This window comes from Benincasa hispida, chromosome 1, assembly GCF_009727055.1.
Source record: "Benincasa hispida cultivar B227 chromosome 1, ASM972705v1, whole genome shotgun sequence".
Classification (NCBI taxonomy): Eukaryota; Viridiplantae; Streptophyta; class Magnoliopsida; order Cucurbitales; family Cucurbitaceae; genus Benincasa; species Benincasa hispida.
Genome location: NC_052349.1, coordinates 45,295,295 through 45,320,677, shown reverse-complemented (window position 1 = coordinate 45,320,677; position 25,383 = coordinate 45,295,295). Strand labels below are relative to the sequence as shown.

The 25,383-nt window shown below is 34.7% G+C and overlaps 1 protein-coding gene across 1 annotated transcript; it reads right to left on the bottom strand.

The window, feature by feature from the left end:
* Nucleotides 1-222: 222 nt before the first annotated feature.
* LOC120072324 (pentatricopeptide repeat-containing protein At3g26630, chloroplastic) lies at nt 223-2,310 on the bottom strand. The gene has a single exon (XM_039024828.1). The coding sequence runs from the start codon at nt 1,840-1,842 to the stop codon at nt 586-588; it is 1,257 nt and encodes a 418-aa protein (XP_038880756.1). The 5' UTR covers nt 1,843-2,310; the 3' UTR covers nt 223-585.
* Between the last annotated feature and the right edge of the window lie 23,073 nt (nt 2,311-25,383).

Here is a 25,383-nt window from a genome sequence, read left to right as displayed (position 1 = left end):
TCATCAAGCACTGTGTTTATTGTATATTATACATACATTACACCATAATATACTTACAACTTTAGAACTTTAAGGGTGGGTTGCTAGTTTTTCCACCAATGGAGCTTTATTCAAGAGTTAGAAAAATCAACCAATTGCTACTGCATAAATTCTTAATGTGTTACCAAGAACTTCAAATTGAAGAGAAGTTTATCCATGTGGGAATTCCAGAAAGCATTGCAATTTGCACAACATAAAAATAATGAATGCACGTTTAACTCTTGTATATTACACCTATTTTTCTATCAACAATTTCAAATTCATTGAAATCAACAGGGTATACCTATTGCAATAAGAATCAATAACAATTAAGTTTGTTGTATACTATGCAAGAGCATGAAAACCCCCTTTTTCCAGTGTATAAAATGACAGTGAAAAGCAAGTAGTAAGCTAAAAAATTCAACAGAAAATTCCGCACCTGCTTAGCTCTGGCATCAAAACAAAGAGAAGGGCCGTTGGCCAAACTTGCGACCTCCTGCATTTGCATATTTCTTTACTCATTATTCAACAGAAAAGCCAAGGAATCCTCATTGGGTTCCATCGACATCACTTTTGTTGATTCAAGGCTTCATCCAAGGAATTAGAACGAGCATAAAGCTCAGCCATACACTTGTAATGCTCAGGAATTGGTGCAATACCATAATGTTGTGTCATTCGTTTGAAGTAAGCACAGCCTGCCTTTACATTCTTCATATGTACACAAGCGCATAAAATGCCTACGAACGTGATTGCATCTGGCTTCACATTTTCCCTTTCCATCTCACTGAAAAGATTGAGAGCTTCCTGCCCCAACCCATGTACTCCCAAGCTAGTGATCATTGAGTTCCATGTCGGTAAACTTCTTCTGGGCATCGTCTCGAAAACTTCTATTGCATCCTTTATACTACCACATTTGCTGTACATGTCAATTAGAGCCGTGCCAAGATAAACACCAATTTCGAAACTGTTCTTGATGGCATAGTCATGAATCCCTCTACCAACACTTAAGATTCCAATTTCAGTACATGCTTTGATCAAGCTCACCATTGTATACTCATTTGGACAAATATTCTCAGCCTGCATTCTCTTAAATAGTTCAAGAGCTTCTTCAGGCTGTTGATTTCTAATATACCCATTTATCATTGCTGTCCATGAAACAACATTTTTAGATGGCATTTCATCAAATATCCTTCTTGCTTCCTGTACATCACCACAAGAGACCAGCCCAGATATCATGGTTGTCCATGACACCACATTGCAAACACGCATTTTCTCAAACACCTTCAAACCACAATGTTTATGTCCACACTTAAAGTAAAAATCTATTAGATTGTTTTGCACAAATGTATCCCTTGAAAATCCGTATTTGATTGAAGACGCATGAACTACTTTTCCTAGGTCAATGGCAAAGAAAATTGTACAAGCTTTGATGACAAATGGAAATGTAAACTTATCGGCTGCAATTCCTTGACACACCATGTTCTTATACAACATGAGGGCTTCTTCGGAGAGACCATTGATAGTGTTGGCCCTAATTATCAGATTCCAAGTAAACGTACAAGGATTCTGGATTTGATTAAATAGAAAAATCGCATACGCTATTCTTCCATGAGAAGAGTAGAGATGAATCAGTTTCCTAGTAAGTAATTGATCGTTAGAAAGGCCGCTACGAATGATTTTGGCATGGATTTGCCTGAGCTGTTTGAAATTCTTGCAGTTTTGAAGCAAGAAGAGAGCCTTCTTCGCTCGGATGTTCCCTCTTGAGGTCAGGGAAAAATTCTTACTCGGAAAAACGTCATGCGTATATGAGAGACATGGAACCATTATACATAAAACTAGTTCAAGAATCCAGACACGGTAGTACACGGTCTGCAAGGAGGAAGAAGAAGAAATTCCTGGTACAGGAAGAAGCAATCAAGAAATTGCGAGATATGGAGAGAGAAACAAAGTATTCCCAAACCTCAAGGTTGAGAGAGAGGAGAAGCTCTGCAATTGCGGCATTTGGACATTTCTGAATCGGATTTTTGTTGGAAAATGAGAATCCAAGAGGAATGAGTGCCCGAACAATGGAGATTAGACATTGTGAATGAAGAAAGATTCAGTTCACCATTATTGCGTCATTGAAGAGATGAATTTGCCACCGGAAAGCGCCTTGGGGAATTGGGGAAGATGAGACTTACAGTTCCGATCGAAGAGTGAACCAGTGTTCTCGGTTGCAGTTGCAGATCATATTCATACCGATACACACCCATTTGTGTGGGCTAAATTCTTTTTAGCTTCTACGCAGAGTAATAAATTTATTTCCATAGATATTTTAATGTTATCATGGGTTCAATATCGTAGAAAACTTGACAATAAGCAACCAAATATCAATAATATAAATGTAATATAAATAATCTCAACTTATTTAAAAATTATAAAATATTAATTTATTAATTTAAATTTATTTTTTTATTTTTTTTCATAAGCTTTTTGTGAATATGTATCGAAATCGAATTTTTATTGAAATTTTAATTAGATTTTTCGTAAAATTAATACCTCGACATTTCTCTTGACATTGATATTTTAAATATTGTTTATATTAACATTAATTTGTACAAATTATGAAATTTAATTTTCACCTCATGTCAACATTTCAATTGATATTTCAATAGTTTTTATGAATTCCATCAAAGGTAAATTAACATTTTAGTGCATGTGATTTTGAAATTTTTAAAATTACTTTTGTCATGCCAAAAATCACTTCAACACATGCCTTTAATGCTTAAAGTTAATTTAATATTTAATTTTATAAATGCAGTTTTTATTACATCAAAATTAGTTTTGAATCATTAAAAATATTTTTTATAACAATTTTAAAGGAAAATTGCAATGGGGACAAAAAATATGATTAAAGTCAAGAATATTGTATTTTTAAAAAGAAATGACAAATATAGAGTAATATGAAAAAAAATGATTTTAATAACATTGAAAAAATAACAACTTTGTAAGGTAAGGTAGGATGTGAAAAATATTGACAAAAATAGGTGGGGAACTTGTGTACGAGTTATACGAGTTCATCCTCGTCCAAACACCTTCCTACATTGTTGATGGGTAACCACCACGAGGAATTGTTGTACTTTTTAAAAAATATATTTATAAAAGAAAAACCATCTTTTATTTTACCTCATTCTCAAATTCACTATCTTCACATGTCAAACACGTATAGATTTATAATAATGCCACATATCTCATATCTAAGTGTATTTTATTTACCAAATCACTTTACCAAAATATTGTTTTTATTTATGTAAATAAAGGAAGAAAACAAGTTGCAGTTAAAAATTTAAGTTTTCTTCTTACGCAGATTAGAGTAAATTCAAAATCTTATGCATATTCTTCTCTCTTGATGATTCATAGGTATTCACCAAAGTTTCAAGTTTTTAAAGAGAGAAAGAAAGAAGAAGAGACATACAGTGCAATTATAGTGATTCGGTGTTTCATATACTACAACTATACAAGACTTTCAAGACTTCATTGATTCAAAATTATACGATAAATAAGACAAAAGTAAAATTCTCACAACTCCTTCTGGAAACAAAACAAAAAAAAAGAAGAAGAAGAAGAAATAGAGATGGATTAAAATAGTGTATATGTATTACATATCATGACTAAAATACTAGAAAAAATGTTTCAAAACCCCCCAAAATTCTCTAAAATCAGATCGTGGAGATGAATAAAAGAACCCCTACAAAAGGGGCAAAGAAAAACCATTTTTTTCTTCTAAAATCAAACTTTCTAAAATTAGAATCTCTAAATTTCTCGTCGTCGGAAAAATCCTCAAATATGATTTAAGTGACGGTGGAAAGACAATAAAATTGTGGACGTTGTCCACGATTTTACACGTGGATGGCCAATTGAGTGTTGCCAAATGAGTAGTTTTTTGGCTTGCGTGTCACTTAAATCGTGTACCACGTACATAATCTGGCCTCAAAACGTGAATGTGGGTTATGATATAGGCTTAAAACGTGGACGTGGGATACGGTGTAGGCTAAATCGTGTATTTGGTATATGATTTAACAACCCTAAATATGTCAATACTTAATGAGCCACACTGTTTTTGTCAATAATCATTAGTTTTTTTAAAAAGTTCCAAAAAAACATAAGAGTATTAGAAATATAGTAATGGTTAATTTCAATTTGCAAATATAGCAAAAAAAAAAAATAATAAAACTTGATTATCGATATTTTTCATTTTTATGATTTTACATTCATTTGAATAGGTATGTCAAATATACTTTATATGTTGATATATCAGTCACCTAATATACATTATATTTGGTGTATCAATCAATTGGTATACCTTATTTAAAGAATATCATTTATACAACTGATCGATCATGACTTTAATTATGCTATGGTCGATATGCAAATGTCCAACACTTAGGTGCTTTCTAAGATCATCCTATATGAAAGATGTATGACATGTGTGGATTTTTAATTTTCTCATGCTGATATAAAGTTATTTTCATTCGATTAGTTCAATTTTCATGTTTATGGTATATGTTAAATGCATTAATTTTGTCAAGTGATATACCAAATATTAAATTATATTAGTTAATCTATTTCATTTCCAAATTTTTTTATATGATTTTAGTGGTATATAAGTTATGTTTAATTTGGTATATCAATTGTATAATAAATATTTCATATTTCATATATTAATTGATCGATATAACTAAAATAGAAAGAAAAAATATATATATCAATGATATTGTTGATGTACCAAATATGAAGTATATCATGTAGAATGACACTTAAACTTTAACATTGATATTTCAATTGTATATTAGTACTAGTTCAAAATGAATTGCAAGTATAGATCATTAGTGTGTCAATGGTCATATATAATGTTGAAAATGAAATACTAAGGCCCTGTTTTTTGTTTTTGTTTTTGAAAATTAAGCCCATGGACACTACCTTCCTCCTCTAAATGTCTTCTTTTGTTATCTACTTTTCATTAATGGTTTAAAAAAGAAAAATTTCCCGTTTTGACCTAAAAAGTTCTTTTCCATTCAAAAGTAACCTCATTTTTAAAATCTACTTTTTTTTTTAACCTATTTTCCAACTTTTCAAACTTTAAGTGGAGGGATCCACCACGTAAAAATACAATTTTGCCCCTTAATAGGACTCAGAAGGACAAATGTTATCGCAAAGACTTCTTCCTATGGAAGTTAGGATTTTCTACTTCTTTTTTTTTCTCGTTGAGTTTTCAACCATTGTTTGACTTTCTTCTCGCAAAGATTCCCATACCTCTGTAAAGAAGACCCATCTTTCGTAGTTGTTGGACGTCTTCTGTTTCCCCTTCACTCAATTCGAGTTTTGACAAAAGGTACACAAGTAACTTTTCAATTTTCTTTGTTTTTAAATGATTAATCGATTCTAGGGGGAGTTTGTGTGATTTCTGGTAGGAATATGTAGTGAAAAATCCAAAACCCTTTTTTATCAATGACATATTTTCCATTTCATCCTGTAAAATATGTGGGGTAAGGGGGTAAATGTTCGTCTGAATTCAATTTTTTGGGTGTATTGAATTTTACGAGACAAATATCTCGTGAAGTTGTGAATATTTGTCTCGTGAAGTATTTGCAACAATGAGAAGTTTGTAAAATAGCTTGAAAGCCCTCTGTCATTTGTCTCGTAATGTTGTAAGTTTGTCTTGTGAAGTTACTTGATGAGACAAAAGACATAAATCAAATCAACTTTACGAGAGACAAAAGTCAGTCTTTTGTCTCGTAAAGTTGAGTTGATTTATGTCTTTTGTCTCGTAAAGTTGAGTTGAGTTCTATTTTGTCTTTTGTCTTGTAAAGTTGAGTTGAGTTATGTCTTTTGTCTCGTGAATATATATATATATATATATAACTTTACGAGACAAACAACAGACTCTCTCGTTTGTCTCGTAATGTTGTAAGTTTGTCATGTGAAGTTACTATAGGGATGAACGCCTTAATGCAACAGAAATCACATAACCAAACTCGTTATTGATTTAGGATTTCTAAAATAACCATATATTGGGAAATTTAGAAAAATTACAGAGACTAACAAAATTACAGCCTACTGTAAAATAGATCCTAGGTTAAGCATGCATTGAACTTACAGAGAAAAGTAATAGAAACATTACTTTTGTAGAAACCTTGATTGAATTTGCCAATTCTCCAATTGGATTGAATTCAACACCACCACAAGACTACAATCCTATTCTCTCGGAGTTGAAGTGTGGTTTGTGGGAACCAGAAAATAATTGAGATTGAAGAAGGAGAAATTGAGAGAAATGAAATTACAGAATTCTTCTGTGTGCTATGTCTTCCCTGTGATAAAAAACACAGTGCTTTTTTATCAACAAAAAGAGAGAGGAACATGGGATCACCCACATTTCAGATAATTCCCCTACATAGAAGTTATCTTTTTAATTAATTTAATCAACTAAATTAATTAAAATTAATAATTAATTTAATCTTTATTTAATTAATGATTCCAATTAAATCATATTTAAATGAAACATCTCTCACATAACTTATAGTTTTAATTCAATTAATTAAATTAAATTAAATCAATCAAATAATTATTTAATTCTTCAATTAAATAATTACCAAATTAAATATCAAATATTTAATTTAGCTTACATTTGAATGATATTCAATTGTGTTTCTCTCATAACCTATAGTTTTAATGTGCATCAAATACACATTAACTTGAACCTATAGTTTTTATATGAATCTAATTCACATTAAATTAATATTTGAACTCCTTCAAATATTTAATTCTCTCATAAATTAATTTTGAATCATATCAAAATTAAATTTATATTATAAACTTTATATTATAATGTATCATTATGCATTATATTATTTTCCTAAGTGAATTTGAACATTTCAATTCAAGACATAGTTATCTCAATTTCCTTTACGAGCTAGGAAGGGACCTTATGGACCTACAGATTAGAAGCTCTAACGATATGAGATTAATTGACTAAACTCATTAACCAAATTAATCAATATTCGTTAACTGTGGGTATACTCCACTAAAGATTCACAGCTACACTCTTCTCACTGTAAATATATTTCTGTATCCACAGATATAGACCAATAACAACAAGTTAGTCCTTCAAGAGTGTTCTAACATCAGCTGGGTCAAATTACCAATTTACCTCTAGGTTACCTCTGTATCCTTAAGTACCAGTGCTCCTCTAATGAACAATCTGTTTATGGTCCAATCATTAAATAGAAACCTTTCTCGGACCAATGAGAGGGTAGGACTCTTTATTCAAGTCTTGGAAACACCACTAAAGGAAACACTCATCTACTTACCCTAAAGTCGGGAAGGAGTAAAATTCATCTTGTATTATTATGTTCCCAGCTCCCTCCTCGGTCTTGTCCCCAAAATGAGGCTTATTGAGTCGACGAGCTGACGACTCTCACCCCATAGAAATCAAAGGACAATCCCTCGTGAACAGGAGTTCATAATACATTCAGAATTAAGACAAAATTGCCTAGGTCATCTTATTGAAATAGAAACCTAACTAGTCAACGATGTTACATTTAGTTGTTACTATTTCGAGGTCTAGTTTTATGGAAATTCATTGCATAGGATACTCCCACTCGCATGTCACCTACACAAATGCATTGGAGCATTGCATTTATATCAAATACAGAGTGGGTATCCATAGTGTCACCAGGATAAGGTATCCAATCCTTATCCCTATACTATAGACCCTCTAGGTTGTATCTTGAACATTGATCCATGTATGTCTTCACATACAGTTCAAGACTCATAATACAACCTAAAATGTTAGTTATTGGATTTAGGGTTATTAAGACAAAATAAATACAGTACAATCAATAACAATTATTGAAATAACATCGATAACTCTTTATTGATGACGCTCAATTATTTACATTTACTATCTATGGGTTTTAGGGCATAAAACCCAACAAACTCCCACTTGAACTAAAACTCTAGTTAGTGGGATGTACATAATATCAAAACCCAAAACAACGAAAATATTAAATAAATACAATAAACTAGGGTAGACCTAGACTTTCTAGATGACTCTTGAACACTTTAGTTGAGAGAGTCTTCGCAAATGGATTAACAATGCTGTGCTCCGAAACAATCTTTGTGATGATCACATCTCCTCATTGCACAATCTCCCATATCAGGTGATACTTCTTCTAAATATATTTTCCTCATTTATGGCTATGAGGCTTTTTAGAGTTGGCTAATGCCCCACTGTTGTCATAGTATAAGGTGATAGGCAAGTTCATGCTTGGAACCACTTCTAAATCACTTAAGAATTGATAACTTGTAGAAATACAAGTTATTGTCTCTTAAAGATTGGAACAATTAGGATTCTAAAACGCATTCATCTTAAGAAAAAACACATGAAATTCCTTAATACATCACTAACGCATACAAAAGTAGCTTTCTTGTTAAATCTGCTTTACTAATGCATCTGATTGCAGGAATTCAAGAAATTTCAAGAAGTGTCGCAGACCAAGCTAACACGAGGGCATGTGTCCAGATATATCCAATGTAGAAGAGATACATTGGCTCGCACTTTATCTATCAAATCACCACTTGTAGATATGGGCATTTGACTGCGGCATCTGAAAAGCTCTAAAATGGCAAGCAGCTGACCGGGGCATGGAATTTAATGTGAGTCTTGTCACAAGTTACTAAAGGAAATACCTAAAAATAAGGAAGCTTGCTGCCAAGAGAAAGAGTTAGACACGTTAGAGGACCTAGAGGATTCAGATAGCTAGAAGTTCTGCCGTTGCAAGAAGAAGATAGGAGGAAAAGATCTATTGCCATCGTTGATCAAGAAGAGTTGTTGAAGACTAAGCTCGAGAGAGAATTCTTTATCATCTCTTCACCAAGTTGGTTGTAATAAGCATTTAAATCAAGCCAAAGAAAACATGAGATTGAACTCTACAGCTTGACTTTTTTCTCTTCTTTTACTTCACTTTCGTTTACCATCCCATTCGATTAAGTTGAGATGGTAGTAAACACATTTTCTATCTTTAAATTCAATCTTACATTTGATCAACCTACTCTTGTTTCTCTGTTTACATTCAAATTTGTATGTGGCTGCCATTTTTCTGACTCGTTGCATACTTGAATTCCATTCTTTAATCATCTTGATCACATAATTGAAGATATTACATAGTTAAACTGTTCGAGAGAGTAGGTTAACTAATGAACATATTGAGTCTAGTTGAAGAGACATTACCTAGCCTCTGTCCGCATCAGTGGTTGGCCCACCACCGGAAGCAGAGGAAGCTAACCGAGTTGACTAAGAATCAATCGTATAGTAGGTTTAGAGATAAAAATACTTGCGTTTTCACCATTGTCTTACACCAATGCATGCACCCTAGAGATAGGAATACATGTGGCATTCACATTGAGAAATGTTGAATAACACGATCTAAAGAACAGAGACCTAACGCACATACATACACTTGGTTTGTAAACAAGAATCCATATCATCTTAATCCCACTCTCACACCTTCACACACTTGTTCATATAGCTTGGAATCAACGCAAACTCCCAAACACTTAGCATCATTCACCCATAAATTCCCCTTTTCTCCTTGAACTTTTTATGTTCTTGCATGCGTGCATTGAGATTAGTGTAAATAATCTTCACTCTCATTAATCTGGGAACCATCTACAATTGAAGCAATGCAATGATCGTGTTAGACAATCCAAAAAATCCTTGTATTCAACCCTGAACTTACTAGGAAGACTGAGTCAAATTTATACTTGGGTCTAATTTAGGAAAGCTTGTACGCATTATATGTGTGTCATATCCACTTCGACGCATCGCCTACTCTTCTCACATAGAGAAGCAATTCGTCATGCATCTTCATTCATCTAGTATCATCTTTTACCCTTATTCATAAGCACTTTTAGATACAAGAGGCGAACATGAACTTCCTGAGCCAAACTGCTTCATTTGCTACTACACAAGTAGCTACATATTCAGCCTCCATAAGGGAGTCTACAATGCATTCTTACTTGATGTTATACCTGTTAGTTTCTAAAAACAAGCAACAAAAGAAAACAGTATCATTAAGCGTTCTAATTCCTTAATTTTGGCTTCAAATTAAGCATGTGCAAAAGGTATCAAGAGGGTTCCATTACATAACTTTTAAGATTTCTTTTTCAACGAGATTCAGCTACAATCTTTTCATCCCTACTATTCTCTAGGAATCTTAGGTTGAGTTGTGGGACTCTGTTAGCTCTAAAAAAGAGAGTTATATTCCTAGCTTAATTCGGGCTCGTTAGTGGATTTTATGTGTTTATTTATCTATTTTATAGGTATCGAGTGATCAAGAGGTAGAATTAATAATGTGGTGAAGGAGGTTAATTTAAAGCAATTTGGAGTTGATTTGAACATCTGGGCTTCAAAGGAGTTGAAAAGACCAAAATGCCATCGATTTCCACCGAGTTTGAGGCAGCCATCGAGCACCGTGAGCACCATCGAGTAAAAGGTTGTCAAGTAATCAAGAAAACGTTACTGAGTGAACGAGGATCGAGTATCGAGCTGTTGAGCATTGAGTAACGAGTATCTGGCAGTGGATGCAACGTTGCAACGTTACTTCAAGCATTGCGACACTCCGAAGCTTCATCACTGCCAACGTCCCAATGCATTCTGATGCTTCACTCTAATGCTTGAAGGTAGAAGCATTAACGTTGCAACAATGCGACAATTGACAGACATGGAGCTGAGCAAGCGTGTAAGTGAGCATTGGACCAAGCGTTGAGCTTCTTGTCTGACACTTCCCTCTCGCTGCATCAGTGTTGCATTGTTATTCCAAGCATTGCAACGCTGCGTTCATCACTATAAATATCTCTTCTCGGCCCTAGGTTGAGATATGCTGAATTTTGGGGGTGCATTCTGAAATTTGGAGTTGAATGCATGGAGGCCGAAGTCAAACTTCCTTCTTCTTCTATTCCCTTCAATTTTAAGTATCTTTAGGTTGGTTTTTATTTTATTTTTGGATTATGAATTTATATTGGATTGTATCCTATTGGTTTACCTATGAATCGATGAGTAATATTTCTTTTAGTTCTTAGTGTTGGGGTTGATGCCCTAAAGTCTCGTGTCCTGTAGTTTATAAACAATTTGTACGAATGCTTGTGTTGTATAATATATGATATTTTACTTCACATCTTGTATTTTGCTCAGTTGCATGTTTTATTTGCTTGACAACAAACCAATAAACTTAAAATCCCTAGTTATCTGTATCCAACTCAAACATGTATGTGGTGACATACAAGTGAATCATGTCTTGAGTGATAACCAAAATGGTCTATAGTATATGGATATAGGAGGGAAACCTTATCTTGGTAATGCTACAGATGTGGCTCGCTTTGTGGAATGGTCATAAGTGTTGTGACTTGTCACAGATGGTTTGATCCTAATTATTCGTGTTGGGGACATGCGAGCAGAGGCGTCCTATACAAAGAGTTTGTATAAGACTTGACCACGAAGTGTTAATGTTTCGTTATATAACACTGTTCATGACGGAGACTTCACTTCACTAGGATGACCATAGGTAACATGACCTTAATCCTGAGTGAGTTGGGAACTCTTGCCATTGAGGGCGATCCTTTAATTTGTATGGGTGCGAGTGGCCAGGTTGCCGATTCAAACATACCATTTTGGGGATTCGTCTGATTTGAGAGTTGGGAACTCAACTACACATGATGGAATTCACTCCTTCCTTGAGGCAGGGGTAAGTAGATAGATAGCTCCCTTAAGGGCTGATTCCAAGGCTTAAACGATGTAGCGCCACACACCTTCTCTTGGCCCGAAAGGTGTTCACACATAGTTGGACTATGTTGTATTGTTCATTAGAGGAATCAGTGGTACTTAAGGAGTGAGATGTAACTACAAGGGAAAAACGATAATTTGGCCCAGTTGTACTTACGAGCATCTATGAAGGGTTATCGCACTCATGATTGGTTATATCCGATGGAAACAGAAATATATATATATGGTAAGAAGAGTTCAGCTGTTGGTCTTTAGTGGAATGCTTGATAGTTAACAGATGGTGGATCTCGTGGCTAAAAAGGTTAGTCAGCTATTCACGAACCATTGGAGCTTCGGGCCACAGGTCTATTAGGTCCCCTGGGTAGCTTGGATAAAGTCGAGAATTACTGTTTGGGTTAATTTGAAATGTTCAAATTGACAAGAGAAAATTCAATTATATATGATATAGTTGGACTGGTTAATTATATATGATATAATTGGCTAAATTTATGAGATACATTATTTTGGAAGAAATTAAATATAAATATGATTTATATCAAGTAGAGGAGAAATTACTATAGTAGATATGTGATATCAAACTATAGGGTAAAAGTATAATATGATTATATTTATTAATAATTTAACTGGTTAATTATATGATAATTAACCTAAAATCTCTTTCAGACGTGCATTAGTGGGAAAACAGCATTGGTTATTGTAACCAAAGACTAAAAATGAAATTTGTTTCATTTTGAAGAGTTTGGAAAAAGATTGGAAGGTTTGCGTTGGTATGGAAACGTAAACGATCGCTTAAAGTCGAGAGCCTATACGATAGTTGCTCAGCGCCTAAACGATTGCCTACCTACCGCCTAAACGATCGCACACTAATTCCTAAACGATCGTATAGTGTGTCGTGTTTGCTAAACGATCGCCTACCTTTTTCTAAACGATTGTTCAGTAAAACCTACACGATCGTGTAGTTACTTCTAAGCGATAAGCATCTAGCTATGCGCTTTCTCACTTGCTTATCGTCTACACGATCAGTTCTTCTTCCTATCTCTACCAAACTCACCAAAGACCACGCTTTGGGTTCTCACTTCGAGAATACCTAGGGCTCTTTTCTGGTGGTGTCGTCCTTGTTGTGTTCGTTTGTTTGCGGTTGTTCATGTTGCTGTAGTCGACGCATCTGCTGGACGTTTATTGATTGGGTAGAGGTCTTCCACTGCGTTGAGTTCCATGGTTTGAAGAGCATCTTCAACTGGTATGAAAACTCTTTCCTTGTTATTTCTTTGTTCAAAGCATGTCGTTAATTACTGTTTGTTTGCATAACTATGAGTTTGAATGTATATGGTGTATTTCGATCACGGTGAAATTGGAGCGATTCGAACGTGCTCATGGAACTCTTCATTAAGAGATCCTTTAATTAGATCGAATGTTCTTTGAATTTTGATAAGTTTTCTGTTTAATCTTTGTGCTTTAAATTCAGAATTATGTTTTTCTTAAATCTTATTTAATTTAAACTTGCTTTTATGTGTTAGATTGACGCCTCTATCATGAACGCATGTCTTCGCTAGTTAAATTCAAGCTCACACGCATCCTTGTATTCGTCCATGCTTTGAATTTACCCTTGTATCACAAATTAGATAAGCATGCTAAGATTTTTTTAGGTTGTCCATGAATCATTGCATCACACGTTTAATCTAGATTTAAGAATAAATTGATTATTTGAACACGGTTGTCCGATACTTAATCAACATAGTTGAATCCTGAACCTTAATGCATGTATTTCTAGTTCCTTATGGCCGTTGAGAACCCAATTGCATCTAGGTGTAGGTTAGTTAGGGCACGACTTTCCAACCTTAATTACGAATTAGGATGCTCGATCGGTTCGGATTAATTGATTTTTGGGCTTATAGAGATTAGTTAACGAATATATGATATGTTGGCTCAAAACAATAATTTGATTTACATTGAATGGCTATTTGATCCGAGGACTAAATGAATTCATTATCGTTTCATATATCCACTGCACTTTTATTTTCATTTCACACATGTCATCTTTTCCACACCAAAACCCCCCATTTATCACTCTAGTTAGAAAATTAACTTAACGAAACCAATCATGTTTCTCTGCGGATCAACTCGGACTTACCACTGCTATGCCTTTGTAGTAATAGGAGTAGTTTGGTATTGTAAATTGTCTTTTGACCAAACTTGAAACTTATTAATGACGTAGGTTTTGGCCTTGTCAAAAATGGCGTCGTTTCCGGGGAAGCCATTGACGTTTCGTTAGTTAAATTTTTAGTTAAAGTATTCTTTTGCTTTTGATTTTTTTTCCTTTTTGTGTCAGTGTTTTAAGCATGGACAGATTTGTCAACAAGGATGGGGACAATCGAATGGAGCATCTCGGCTTAGTGATGAGGTTTGTGACCTACAGGGTCAACTTGCTGAGTTAAATTCTTTGGTTAGTCAGTTGGTTGCAGGTAACCCGCAGTAGGTGCAAGCATGTAGGACTGATCACCTTGAGAAAGCATACCCAAATCTTCAATGGAGCCCTATGTCGGAAGACTATTCCATGAGAGGGTATTCTAGTTATATGGATGACGATTTCCAAGGGCCCAGATGGGAGGAGTCCTATGGCTATGGAAACCTAGGATGGGTCAGTTCCACTATGATTCACCTCCTGCCACATCTGACATGACGATGCATGCGCACACCATAGACTCAGGTATGTCATAGAAGATGTGATTAGACAACTTACTATTAACAACCTTGTTTTTTAGTAGGAGATGCGCGACCACCATGAGAGCTTTAGTCTTCAGACTGAGGTTGGAACTGATTTTTAGGGTTTGAGAGACTCAGTCACTCAATCTTCTGATTCAGTTGAGAAAGGATGTGAACCCCTGCTACACATATCTTACGACATCACTGAGGCGTGCAACAATGAGATAATCTATGTCAAAATTGAGGATGAGTTGAAGAATAACATGCCATGATTAGAACCTACTTTTGAGGACTATGGAGAACCTGAGCCTAAACCCGTCGATTTCCAGGTGATAGAGTTAGAGGTTGAAAAACCTCGTCCTATTCTGCCGTCTGGTATATCGTATATTTTTTAGTTTTGTTCTTCTTGTTCTCAAGAGTCAGTTGAGTTTGTTAAGTCAGAGTCTTTATTCTCAGTTGAGTCCGTCCTCGAGTCTTTTATTTTATTTTCTTTTATAAATATGAAAAATACCAAATTCAACCTGTCTAGTTCTCTTCAAAAGATAAAGAGCCTTATTTCCTTACCAGGCTATATCGACTCATCTAATAAGGGACCAGAGAAATACGAGAATTTCTTTGTGCCTTGATAGAGATAGGTCACGTCGAGCAATCGACGTTAAAAGCTTGCCCTTCCTAGAGGGAGCTAGGTGATAAAAAAAATTATTTCTTTGTTTATTTGTTTTCTAGATTTGTTTTCTTTTTTGTTTTTGTTTTGTAGGGACGACCTAGGAGAGGAGAGCATCTTTCTAAGAGGCGAGCCCACTACCACCATCATCTCGTGTGCGACATTGTTATCAAGGGAGGTTTTCTGTTCCCCTGTTTTTTTTCTTTCTCAGCTATACTTGAAATACACTGGGGATAATATTTTAAGTTGGGGGTGGGGGTACCCGTTGAGTAGTATGTTATGTGCTTTGATTGCCTTGCTTGCTAGTTTGCTTTGTTGTTATCATGATAGTTTATGACGCATTCTTCCTGTAATAAAATTTGGATGAAAGAACGTTAGGAATGCATGATCATGATTTTTAGCCCGATTTTTAAAAAAATTTCTTGTCACTTGCATCTTTAAGCCATTGTTTTGTGAAATTAATGCCTTGCATGCTTAAAATTGGGTTATCTGGTTTGTACTTCTGTTGTCACCCCGAAAGGTTCACATTTGATTGAGGACTAACTATGTTTGTCTTAGAGAAAAGCTAGACAAAGTGAATAAAATAGGGCCTACTGTGAATAAAAAAAAGAGAAAAAAATAATAAAGAAAAGCAATTTACTTGCAATTCTGAAAAAAAAAGAATATAGAAAAGGAGGCATTTGTCGACGTGCCTGCAACAAAAAAAAAAAGTGTGTGTGTATGCATGAATAGAGGCGAAAAGAGCTACCTTTGTCGTGTCTAGTTAGGGCCCGTGAGAAAAGAGTGATAGGTTCGTAACAGTGGGGTGTGAAAGCTAGCCCTCTAGGTAAAAGAAATGCCATTTATGTTTTATGTGTGTGTGTGTGTTTAGGCATCCTTGTCCTAGTGTTGCCCTGTTTATGCAGGTTGGTATGTCTGAGGTCAATAACCGAACCAGTGTAGGGAAAAACGGGATGAGGACCTTATAAAACTTTTTCGGGCTGTGCAAACTTAGCTAGCAAGACTCTAGGCTCACTCATGCATGAATAGATCAATTTTTTTTTTAAAACTTGTGCTTCATTGATTGATTGTAATTGAATTTCGTTCTTGATTACAAATTTCATTTTAACTGATTATTGAGACTGGAATAACAACTTTGCAAATTAAGCTAACATTTTTTTTATTATTTTCCTACTTGATTGTGTGTTTCTACCTTGCTCAGGACGAGCAAGAATTAAGTTAGGGGTGTTTGTTAGCTCTTAAAAAGTGCTAATATTCCTAGCTTAGTTCGGGCTCGTTAGTGGATTTTATGTGTTTATTTCTCTATTTTGTAGGTATTGAGTGATCAAGAGGTAGAATTAATCATTTGGTGAAGAATGGGTTAATTTGAAAGAACTTTGAGTTAATTTGAACATCTGGGCTTCAAGAGAGTTGAAAAGACCAAATGCCATGGAGTTCCATTGAGTTTGAGCCAACCATCGAGCACCATCGAGTACCATCGAGTAAAAGGTTGTCGAGTAATCAAGAAAAATGCTACCGAGTGAACGAGGATTGAGTATCGAGCATCGAGTAGTGAGTATCTGGTAGTGGACGCAGCGTTGCAACGCTCCAAAGCTGATCATCGCCAACGTCCCAACACATCCTGACGCTTCACTTCAACGCTTGAAGGTAGAAGCATCAGCGTTGCAACACTTCTTTAAAGCATTGCAACAGTACGAAAATTAACGAACATGGAGTTGAGCGTGTGTGCAAGTGAGCGTTAGACCAAGCGTTGGGCTTCTTATCTGACGTTTCCCTCTTGCCACATCAGCGTTGCAATGCTATTCCATGCACTAGTAGACCGTCGGGAGTTCCACTAACTTCCAACGGGCTCTGCCATTCATCGAGAGTTAGTGGAACTCCTGACGATGTACATTAGCCTTCGAGAGTTCTTATAACTCCCAACGCCCTATATTAGGCATTGGGAGTTCATGCATAACTCTCGATGGGCCCTTTTCGAACGTCGAAAGTTCTTCTCCCGACAGATTTCTCCTGCCCAAACTCCTGATGATCATTGCGTCGCCGGGAGAGGATGTCCCGATTCTTTTTCCACCATTTTCTAGTGATTTCAAGCGTTGAGAGAAGTGTGATTTCTTGTAGTGTTAGTTAAGGCATGGCTATCAGGCTTATAGAGATTAGATAATACACATCGATTGAATAGCTATGCATGCATAATTCGAATATATGATATGTTGGCTCAAAATAATGATTTGATTTACATTGAATGACTATTTGATCTTAGAACTAAATGAATCCATTACTGTTTCATATATCCATTGCATTTTTATTTGAATTTCACGCATGTCATCTCTTCCACACCAAAACCCTCCATTTATCATTCTAGTTACAAAATTAACTTAACGAAACCAATTGCGCTTCTCTGCGGATCGACTCGAACTTACCACTATTGCTATGTCTTTGTAGTAATAGGAGTAGTTTGGTATTATAAATTTTCTTTTGACCAGACTCAAAACTTATTAACGACATAAGTTTTAGCCATGTCAAGCTCAAAACAAGTAAGAATTTAGGGAATTATGTGGAGAAAGTCACTGGTTTATCAACTTGGTGAAGAACACTTCTTCAGCCTTGAGATATCAGCAAAATTCCTGCATTTGCATGTGATTTTCCACTCAAATGTGAGCGTTTTATACTAGTCTTTCATGAAAAACCTGAATGCCTCGATAAGAACCAGCTCCTACTTGAAATTGAGTTGCCAATTAGGAGTGGAATGTGACTAAACTACTAGGTTTTGAAAGTGGAAAAATCCCACATTTAGGATTTTTTCCATTTTCAATTTCCCCCTTTTTTATATTTTAAAAATTGATTTCCAAAATCAATATTCTTTTCAATTTTAATTCTTTTAATTAAAATTGAAACTTTATTAATTTTCAAAATTAATTCAATAATTAATTTTTCTAATAAAATTAATAATAATTAATTAATTAAATTATTTAGTTAATTCTATTAATTTAATATCAAATATTAAATTAATTTTTCACCAATTCCATCACCATGAATCCTCATTTATGAAATTAATATTTAAATCATATTTAAATATTAATTGATTCTCCAATTTTGTTTAATTCCAAAAATGAAACGTGTAATTATATCACATATAATTACTAATTTTCTTAATTCAAATTTGAACGAGTCAAACTAACTTATCACGCTATTCTAAGGCTAATTCTGTTTGTGAGCTAGGAGGGGGACCTAATGGACCCTCAGATCATGGGCTCCAATGATTCGAGATTAATTGGCTAAACTCTTTACATCGAATTAACCCCATTCGTTAACTACTGAGTCACTCCACTAAAGCTCAGTAGTTGCACTCCTCTCACTATAGATATATTGCGTCCACTCGATATAACCATGGTTAGTAATTTAACCCTTCATAGGTTGTTCGTAATAACGGCTGGGTCAAATGACTGTTTTACCCTCGAGATTACCTCTTGTTCCTTAAGTTTCACTTATCCTCTAATGAACAATTAGTATGTGATCCAATCATCAAACCAAGTCCTTCTCAGGTCAATGAAAGGGTGGGACCCCTTGTTCAAGACCCGGAGTTAGCATTTAAGAGAACAACCTCTCTACTATCCCTGAAAGCGGGTAAGAGTGAATTCCATCTTACACCCTATGTCTCTAGCTATCTACGCGGTCTTATCCCTAAAATGGGAGGCTTATTGAGCTGGCGCTGTTGAGCCAACCCTCACCTATGAAAATTTAAGGATAATCTCGAATACAGAGGAGTTTATAGTTAGCTCAAGATTACGGTTAAGTTACCTAGGTCATCATTTTGAAATAGTCAGTCTTAAACAGTAAACAGTATTATAAAGTAAGAGTGATTTATTTCTTGGTTCGATCTTATGCAAACTCATTGCACTAGACACCCCCACTTCTCATGTCACCACATGAACAAATTATGATCACTTTGTTCGTAGCACTTTACAACTCATTGTAATAACTACAGAGTAGGCTGCATCTGATAGTGTTACCAAAATAAGGTACCAAACCTCGTTCATATACTATAGACCATTTTGGCTATTTACTCAAACTTGGTCCATCTTTTATGTCTCCATATAAGGTTCAAGTATTCATATAATAGTCATGGATCTTTTAGTTTATTGGATTTATTTCTAAAAAAAATAAACAATTCATATATTCAATAACAACTTTATTGAACCAGACTTCAATAATAACTTTATTGAATTTCATAATAAGTTTATTGTTTACAAACCATGAGTTTTAGGACATAAAACCCAACAATGTCATACTACAGCTCCCCGGCTCAAGGTAAACACTGATCTTGACGTGGATTTCTTAGAATCCTTGTTAGTTTGGAATTAGAATTGGTGTATCCCACAAGGATCAAATCTTTAGATCCATACATAAGCTTGTAGCCCCTCATTCTCCTAAGATACTTGAGAATATTCTTAATCGCAACCAAGTTGTCTAACCTTGGATTAGATTGGTACCTATTGACTATTCCTACTACATAATAAATTTCTGGCCTAGTGTAGAACATAACATACATTAAGTTGCCCATAGCTGAGGCATAGGGAATACGTCTCATATGCTCAACTTTTTTAGGTGTCTTAGGACACTATAGCTTAGACAAGTAAAGCTCATGCCTGAAAGATAATAGACCCTTCTTAGAATTATGCATCGAATATCGAGCCAACATTTTGTCGATATAAGTTGCTTGAGATAAAGCCAATATTTTGTTCTTGCGATCTCGAATAATTTAGATCCCAAGTACATGCTGTGCCTCTCTCAAATCTTTCATTTGGAATTAGGCTGCTAGCCACTTTTTAATATCAGTAAAGTACCCTACATCATTCCCAATGAGTAGGATTTTTCTTTACCGTTGACGTTTTGTTGTAGACATAAGGTTCATCAACATTGTGATCAAAACCAAAATATTTGATCGCAACATCAAATATGATGTTTCAAGGTCTGAATGGCTGCTTCAACCCATAAATGGATCGATTCAGCTTGCAAACTTTTTGCTCTTGACCTTCGATTACGGACCCTTCAAGCTGAGATATAAAGATGCTTTCTTCAAGATTGCTATTTAGAAAGGCAGTCTTAACATCCATTTGCCATATCTCATAGTCATAATATGTGGCTATGGATAAGAGAATCGTTATAGACTTAAACATAGCAATAGGGGAAAAAGTTTTCTCATAGTCAATCCCTTCCCTTTGAGTATAGTTTTTTTCTACAAGTCTAGCTTTGAAGGTATGTACCTTTCCAGCTACATCTCTCTTTCCTTTATAGATTCATTTACACCTTATGGGTTTAACCTTTTTAGGTAGATCTACAAGTTCCTATACTGAATTGAAGTATATAGATTCCATTTCAAGGTTCATGGCTTTGGCCCATTGGTCCTTGTCTACGTCATTCATTGCCTATTTATAAGAAAATGGATCCTCAACGCCACCATCTGGTATGACAACCTGAGTTTCAATTAAACCTAAGAAAGTTCAGGTTGTGATATAATCCTCCCATTGTGTTGAGGAATTCTCAATGATTGAGAAGGACAAGACTGACCTGAATTGCTGGTTTCTTCATTAACTCTTGATGAAGGACTAGCTGCATCACCAACCCTTGTTGATTCTTCAGTAGCTTTATTTAGTACTAATTTTCTCCGTGGTTTATGATCTCTCATGTGGTCTTCCTCCAATAATGTAGCATTTGTTGATACAATCACCTTGTTTTTCTTGAGGGTCATAGAACAGACCATCTCTCATTTCCTTAAGGTAACCAAAAAATTGACATAACCTTGAATGAGGTTCCAACTTATTGGGATTTGTCACTAACACACATGAAGGACAACCCCATATTCCAAAGTAACATAAACTAGGTTTACTTCATAACTCGAAAAGTCTTTCAGAAACACTTTTCGAAGGAACATTATTTAAGATATAAACTGCAGTCTCTACTGCATACCCCCAAAACGAGCTAGTTAATTGAGCATAACTCATCATAGAATAAACCATGTCTAACAAGGTTCTATTTCTCCTTTTAGATACATCGTTCTATTGAGGTGTACTAGGTGCTGAAAGTTGGGATTGAATTTCATGTTCTATCATATAGTCTTGAAATTCTAAATCTACGTATTTTCCACCTCGATCCGATCGAAGTGTTTTAATTATTTTACCTAATAGGTTTTCAACTTCAGCCTTATACTCCTTAAATTTTCAAGGGTTTTAGACTTATATTCCATTAGGTATAAGTAACCATACCTCGAATAATCATCTATGAAAGAGATGAAGTATTTATATCCTCCTTCAAGACATTCATAGGATCACAAGGTTCTGAATGTATGAGCTCTAAGGGCTATTTGGCTCTATAACCTTTTAGTCTTTTTTCCTTCAAGACAATATTCGCATAGAGGTAATGAATCATCTTCTAACTCGCTTAGAAGTCCATTCTTTACCAGTCTCCCCATCCTATCGAGATTTATGTGACTTAATCTCAAATGCCAAAGATATGTATTATTGTTATTTGGAGAAATTCTTTGTTTTTTTTGTTTGAGTATTAGCAGTTTTAAATATCTCATGATTTAAAAGTACTTTTGATTTAGTTGGTATTAACACATATAAGTTGTTTTCTAGTTTAGCTGAACAAATAGTCACATCATTTTTCATAATGAATGCTTCATTGGATGAAAAAGAAAATAAATAAGATTGTTCAATTAAACAAAAAGTAGATACAAGATTCCTCTTAATTTTGGGGACTATATACAAAATTTCCAAAGTTAAGTATCTATTTTTTTAAAAAAAAACTTAGTAGCTCCCACTGCACGAGTTGAAATGGTGTCTCCCCTTCCAACCTTGAGCATCATTTCACCATCCTCGAGCTGCTGGAAGGAACTAATTCCATGTAAAAAAGAACAAATGTGATTAGTGGCTATTGAATCAAGTATCTAGGTATTATGATAATTTCCATTAAACAAGTTTCTAGAACTAGTGAATCATATTTACCTTCCTTCTCTTTCTTTTTCTCGTTGAGGTACTTGGGGCAATTGTGTTTCCAGTGACCATCCACATTGCAGTAGAAACATTTGCCCTTGTCGGCCATTTTAGCATTGGCCTTGCCTTTCCAAGCAGTAGAGGCCTTCCCCCTCTTTTCTTTCTTTTTATGGATTTTCTTAGAACCAGAAGATGAAGAAACAGACTTAGTTCTAGATGATGAACCCTTTTAGTGAAGGAACCTTTGAAGGTTCTTGAGCGGAAGCGTGGAGAACGATCCAAAATTTATTTTCACAAAATCAAAATTACATAGTACAATGTTATGCATGGACATAAATTTACAACATGCAAACAAAAAGGAAATGAGAGAATTAGGGTAAGAGAACTAACCCTTGAAGAACGATCTTCTTCGTGTATCCTCTTTTCCAAAAATCACGAACTCGAAACTCCACAATGGACACCACTAATTGATTGCCTCAGTATTCTTTGGGTGAGAATCCAGGAGTTTTATGGGCTTTGGCTATTTTGGAAGAGAGACATTTTTAGAGAGATGAGAGAAAGTGATGGGATTCAAATTTTCTTTGAACGTTTCTATGGATATGTAATATTTTTATGAAACCAACCAGGAAGAAGAAGAAGAACTACTCTCCCCTACCCACTATCACATATTAGAGAGAAAAGAGTGGGAGAGAGTTATAACTACTTCCTAAAATGATTTTTAAAATAAAATAAAATAATTTATTTTCATAAATCAGTTTAATATATATTTACATGATAACTACCTTATCATATCATATATATTAAACTATAGGTTATATCAAATATAATACATAACCTATCGTTTTTATAGTGTATCAAATATAATATAACCTATCATTTCTATTCTCTCACCAATAACACTTAATATAAATTTCATTTATATTAAATTTAATTAAATGAATCAAATTCATATAACTAATATTTGAACCATATTCAAATATTTATTTCCTCTCAAATAAATTTATATTATAATATATCAAATACATTATAGTAATTATATAATATATAATTAGATTAAATTAATTATATCACATATAATTAATTCCCTCAATTAATTTGAACAATTCAAATTGATCCGAAAATTGATTCTCATTAATTCCCGTTGAGTTACAGAGGAGGCCTCATGGACCTGTAGCTTGAAGCTCCAATCGTACATGAATAATTAATTAAACTTCTTTAATTGAATTATCACTTTTAATTAAATTATTCACTATCCGTTAACTGTCAGGCACTCTATGAAAGACCGACAGATGCACTTTTCGCACTAAAGATATATTTCTATGTCCATTGGATATAACCAATCAATAGGATAATGACCATTCATAAATTGCTCGTAAGTATATCTAGGCCAAAATTACTATTTTGCCCCTATAGTTATATCTAACTCCTTAAGCACCACTGATCCCTCTAATGAACAATAAATCATAGTCCAAATATGACCAAACCCCTCTTTGGCAAGGAGAGGGTGTGACGCCACATTGTTCAAGCCCCGAAATCAACCCTTAAGAGATTAATTTATCTACTTACCCCAACATCGGGGAAGGAGTGAATTTCGTCTTGTGTAGTTGTGTTCCCAGATCCCCAATCAGATGAATCCCTAAAATGGTAGGCATATGAGTCCGCGATCTGGCTACTCTTACCCATGCAAATCAAAGGATCGCCTTCATAGGCAGGAGTTGACAACTCACTCAGGATTTAGGTCATGTCACCTATGGTCATCTTGGTGAAATGTAAGTCTCTATTATGAACGACGTTATATAATGAGACTAGTCATTTCATGGTCCGATATTATACAAAATCCTTTATATAGAATATCCGCACTCAAATATCTCTACATGAATGATCAGGATCAGATCATTTGTAGCACTTTATAACAATTGTAACATCTACAAAGCGGGTCATACTCGTAGTGTCAACAGGATAAGGTATCCAACCTTATCCATCTACTACAGACCATTTAGGTTATCACTTAAACATGATCCACCTATATATCTCTACATACATGTTTAAGCTACAAGATAACCTTGGATGTTAGTTTATTGGTTTGTGGGTTTAATGCGACTAAATGTCAAATAAATCATCACATATTTTATTAGATAAATATGATGTTTGTACAATACAATTACAAACTATAGAACCCTACGAGATTTAGGACATCAACCCCAGTATTTAGAACTTCTTGGAATGGGCAGCATTTTCCTCTCCTTCTATCGGTCCCTTACTTTCATAAGAGACCGATAAGTTTGTAACTCATTCAAAAGGGTAGTCATGGTGTACTATATTTTTTTTCATAACCGCGTTGCTACGAAATTAAAGGAAACTCTTCAGATGAGATTCCAAAATAAAGGACACCTGACTCTGCTCGTCAATGACCACACCGTTCATCTCAACGACATTGAAGTGAACCATTAGGTCGAGAACATGTTCTCTCACTGACTGACCTTCCTTCATGCATGCATTATAAACGTACTTGAGGGCCTCATGCTGGATCTAAGAGGACAGTTATCCAAACATCTCCTTGAGGGACTTCATGATTTGACGTGTATTGATCATGGCCTCGTATTTCTTGGTAAGAACATTAGACAGACTTGCTAAGATATAGACTCGACCCTTGTTCTTGGCCTTCGTCTAGCTGCTATAAGCATCTCTTAATGTTTGGGATGCATTACGAGCGGGGATTGGAGGACATTCCTCTGTTAAGACGAATTGTAAATTGTCTATAGCTAGAATCGTATTCAAGTTAGATTTCCACATCGCATAATTTTCACTGATTAGTTTTTCGTTCTTAAGCAAGGAAATTATTGTGGAAGACATGTTGAATGAATAACAAACAATTGATCATATTAGTTATATTTGTCTTAACCCATTACACAAAAAAACAAGTATCCAATCAATTCATAAAAAAAAATAAGCAATCATAGAACTTTAATTAAACTATTGATTTAGTTTTTGTAATGATACTTCAGAGGTTTAGAGCAACAACTACCGAAGGGTGATTAGCTACCCCTCCCCTAAATTGAGACAGTCTTAGCTAATAACTAATACCATAATAACTCTTATTCCTTTAGTTCTAAGCTACTGTTTTTTTATCAAGGATTCATTAACTAGCCTAATTCATCCTGTAAATGTGACCCTCCCATTTTCAGATT

What these genes read in the sequence shown, in the direction of transcription:
- LOC120072324 (XM_039024828.1), bottom strand. Translation starts at nt 1,842, where the DNA reads ATGGTTCCATGTCTCTCATATACGCATGACGTTTTTCCGAGTAAGAAT.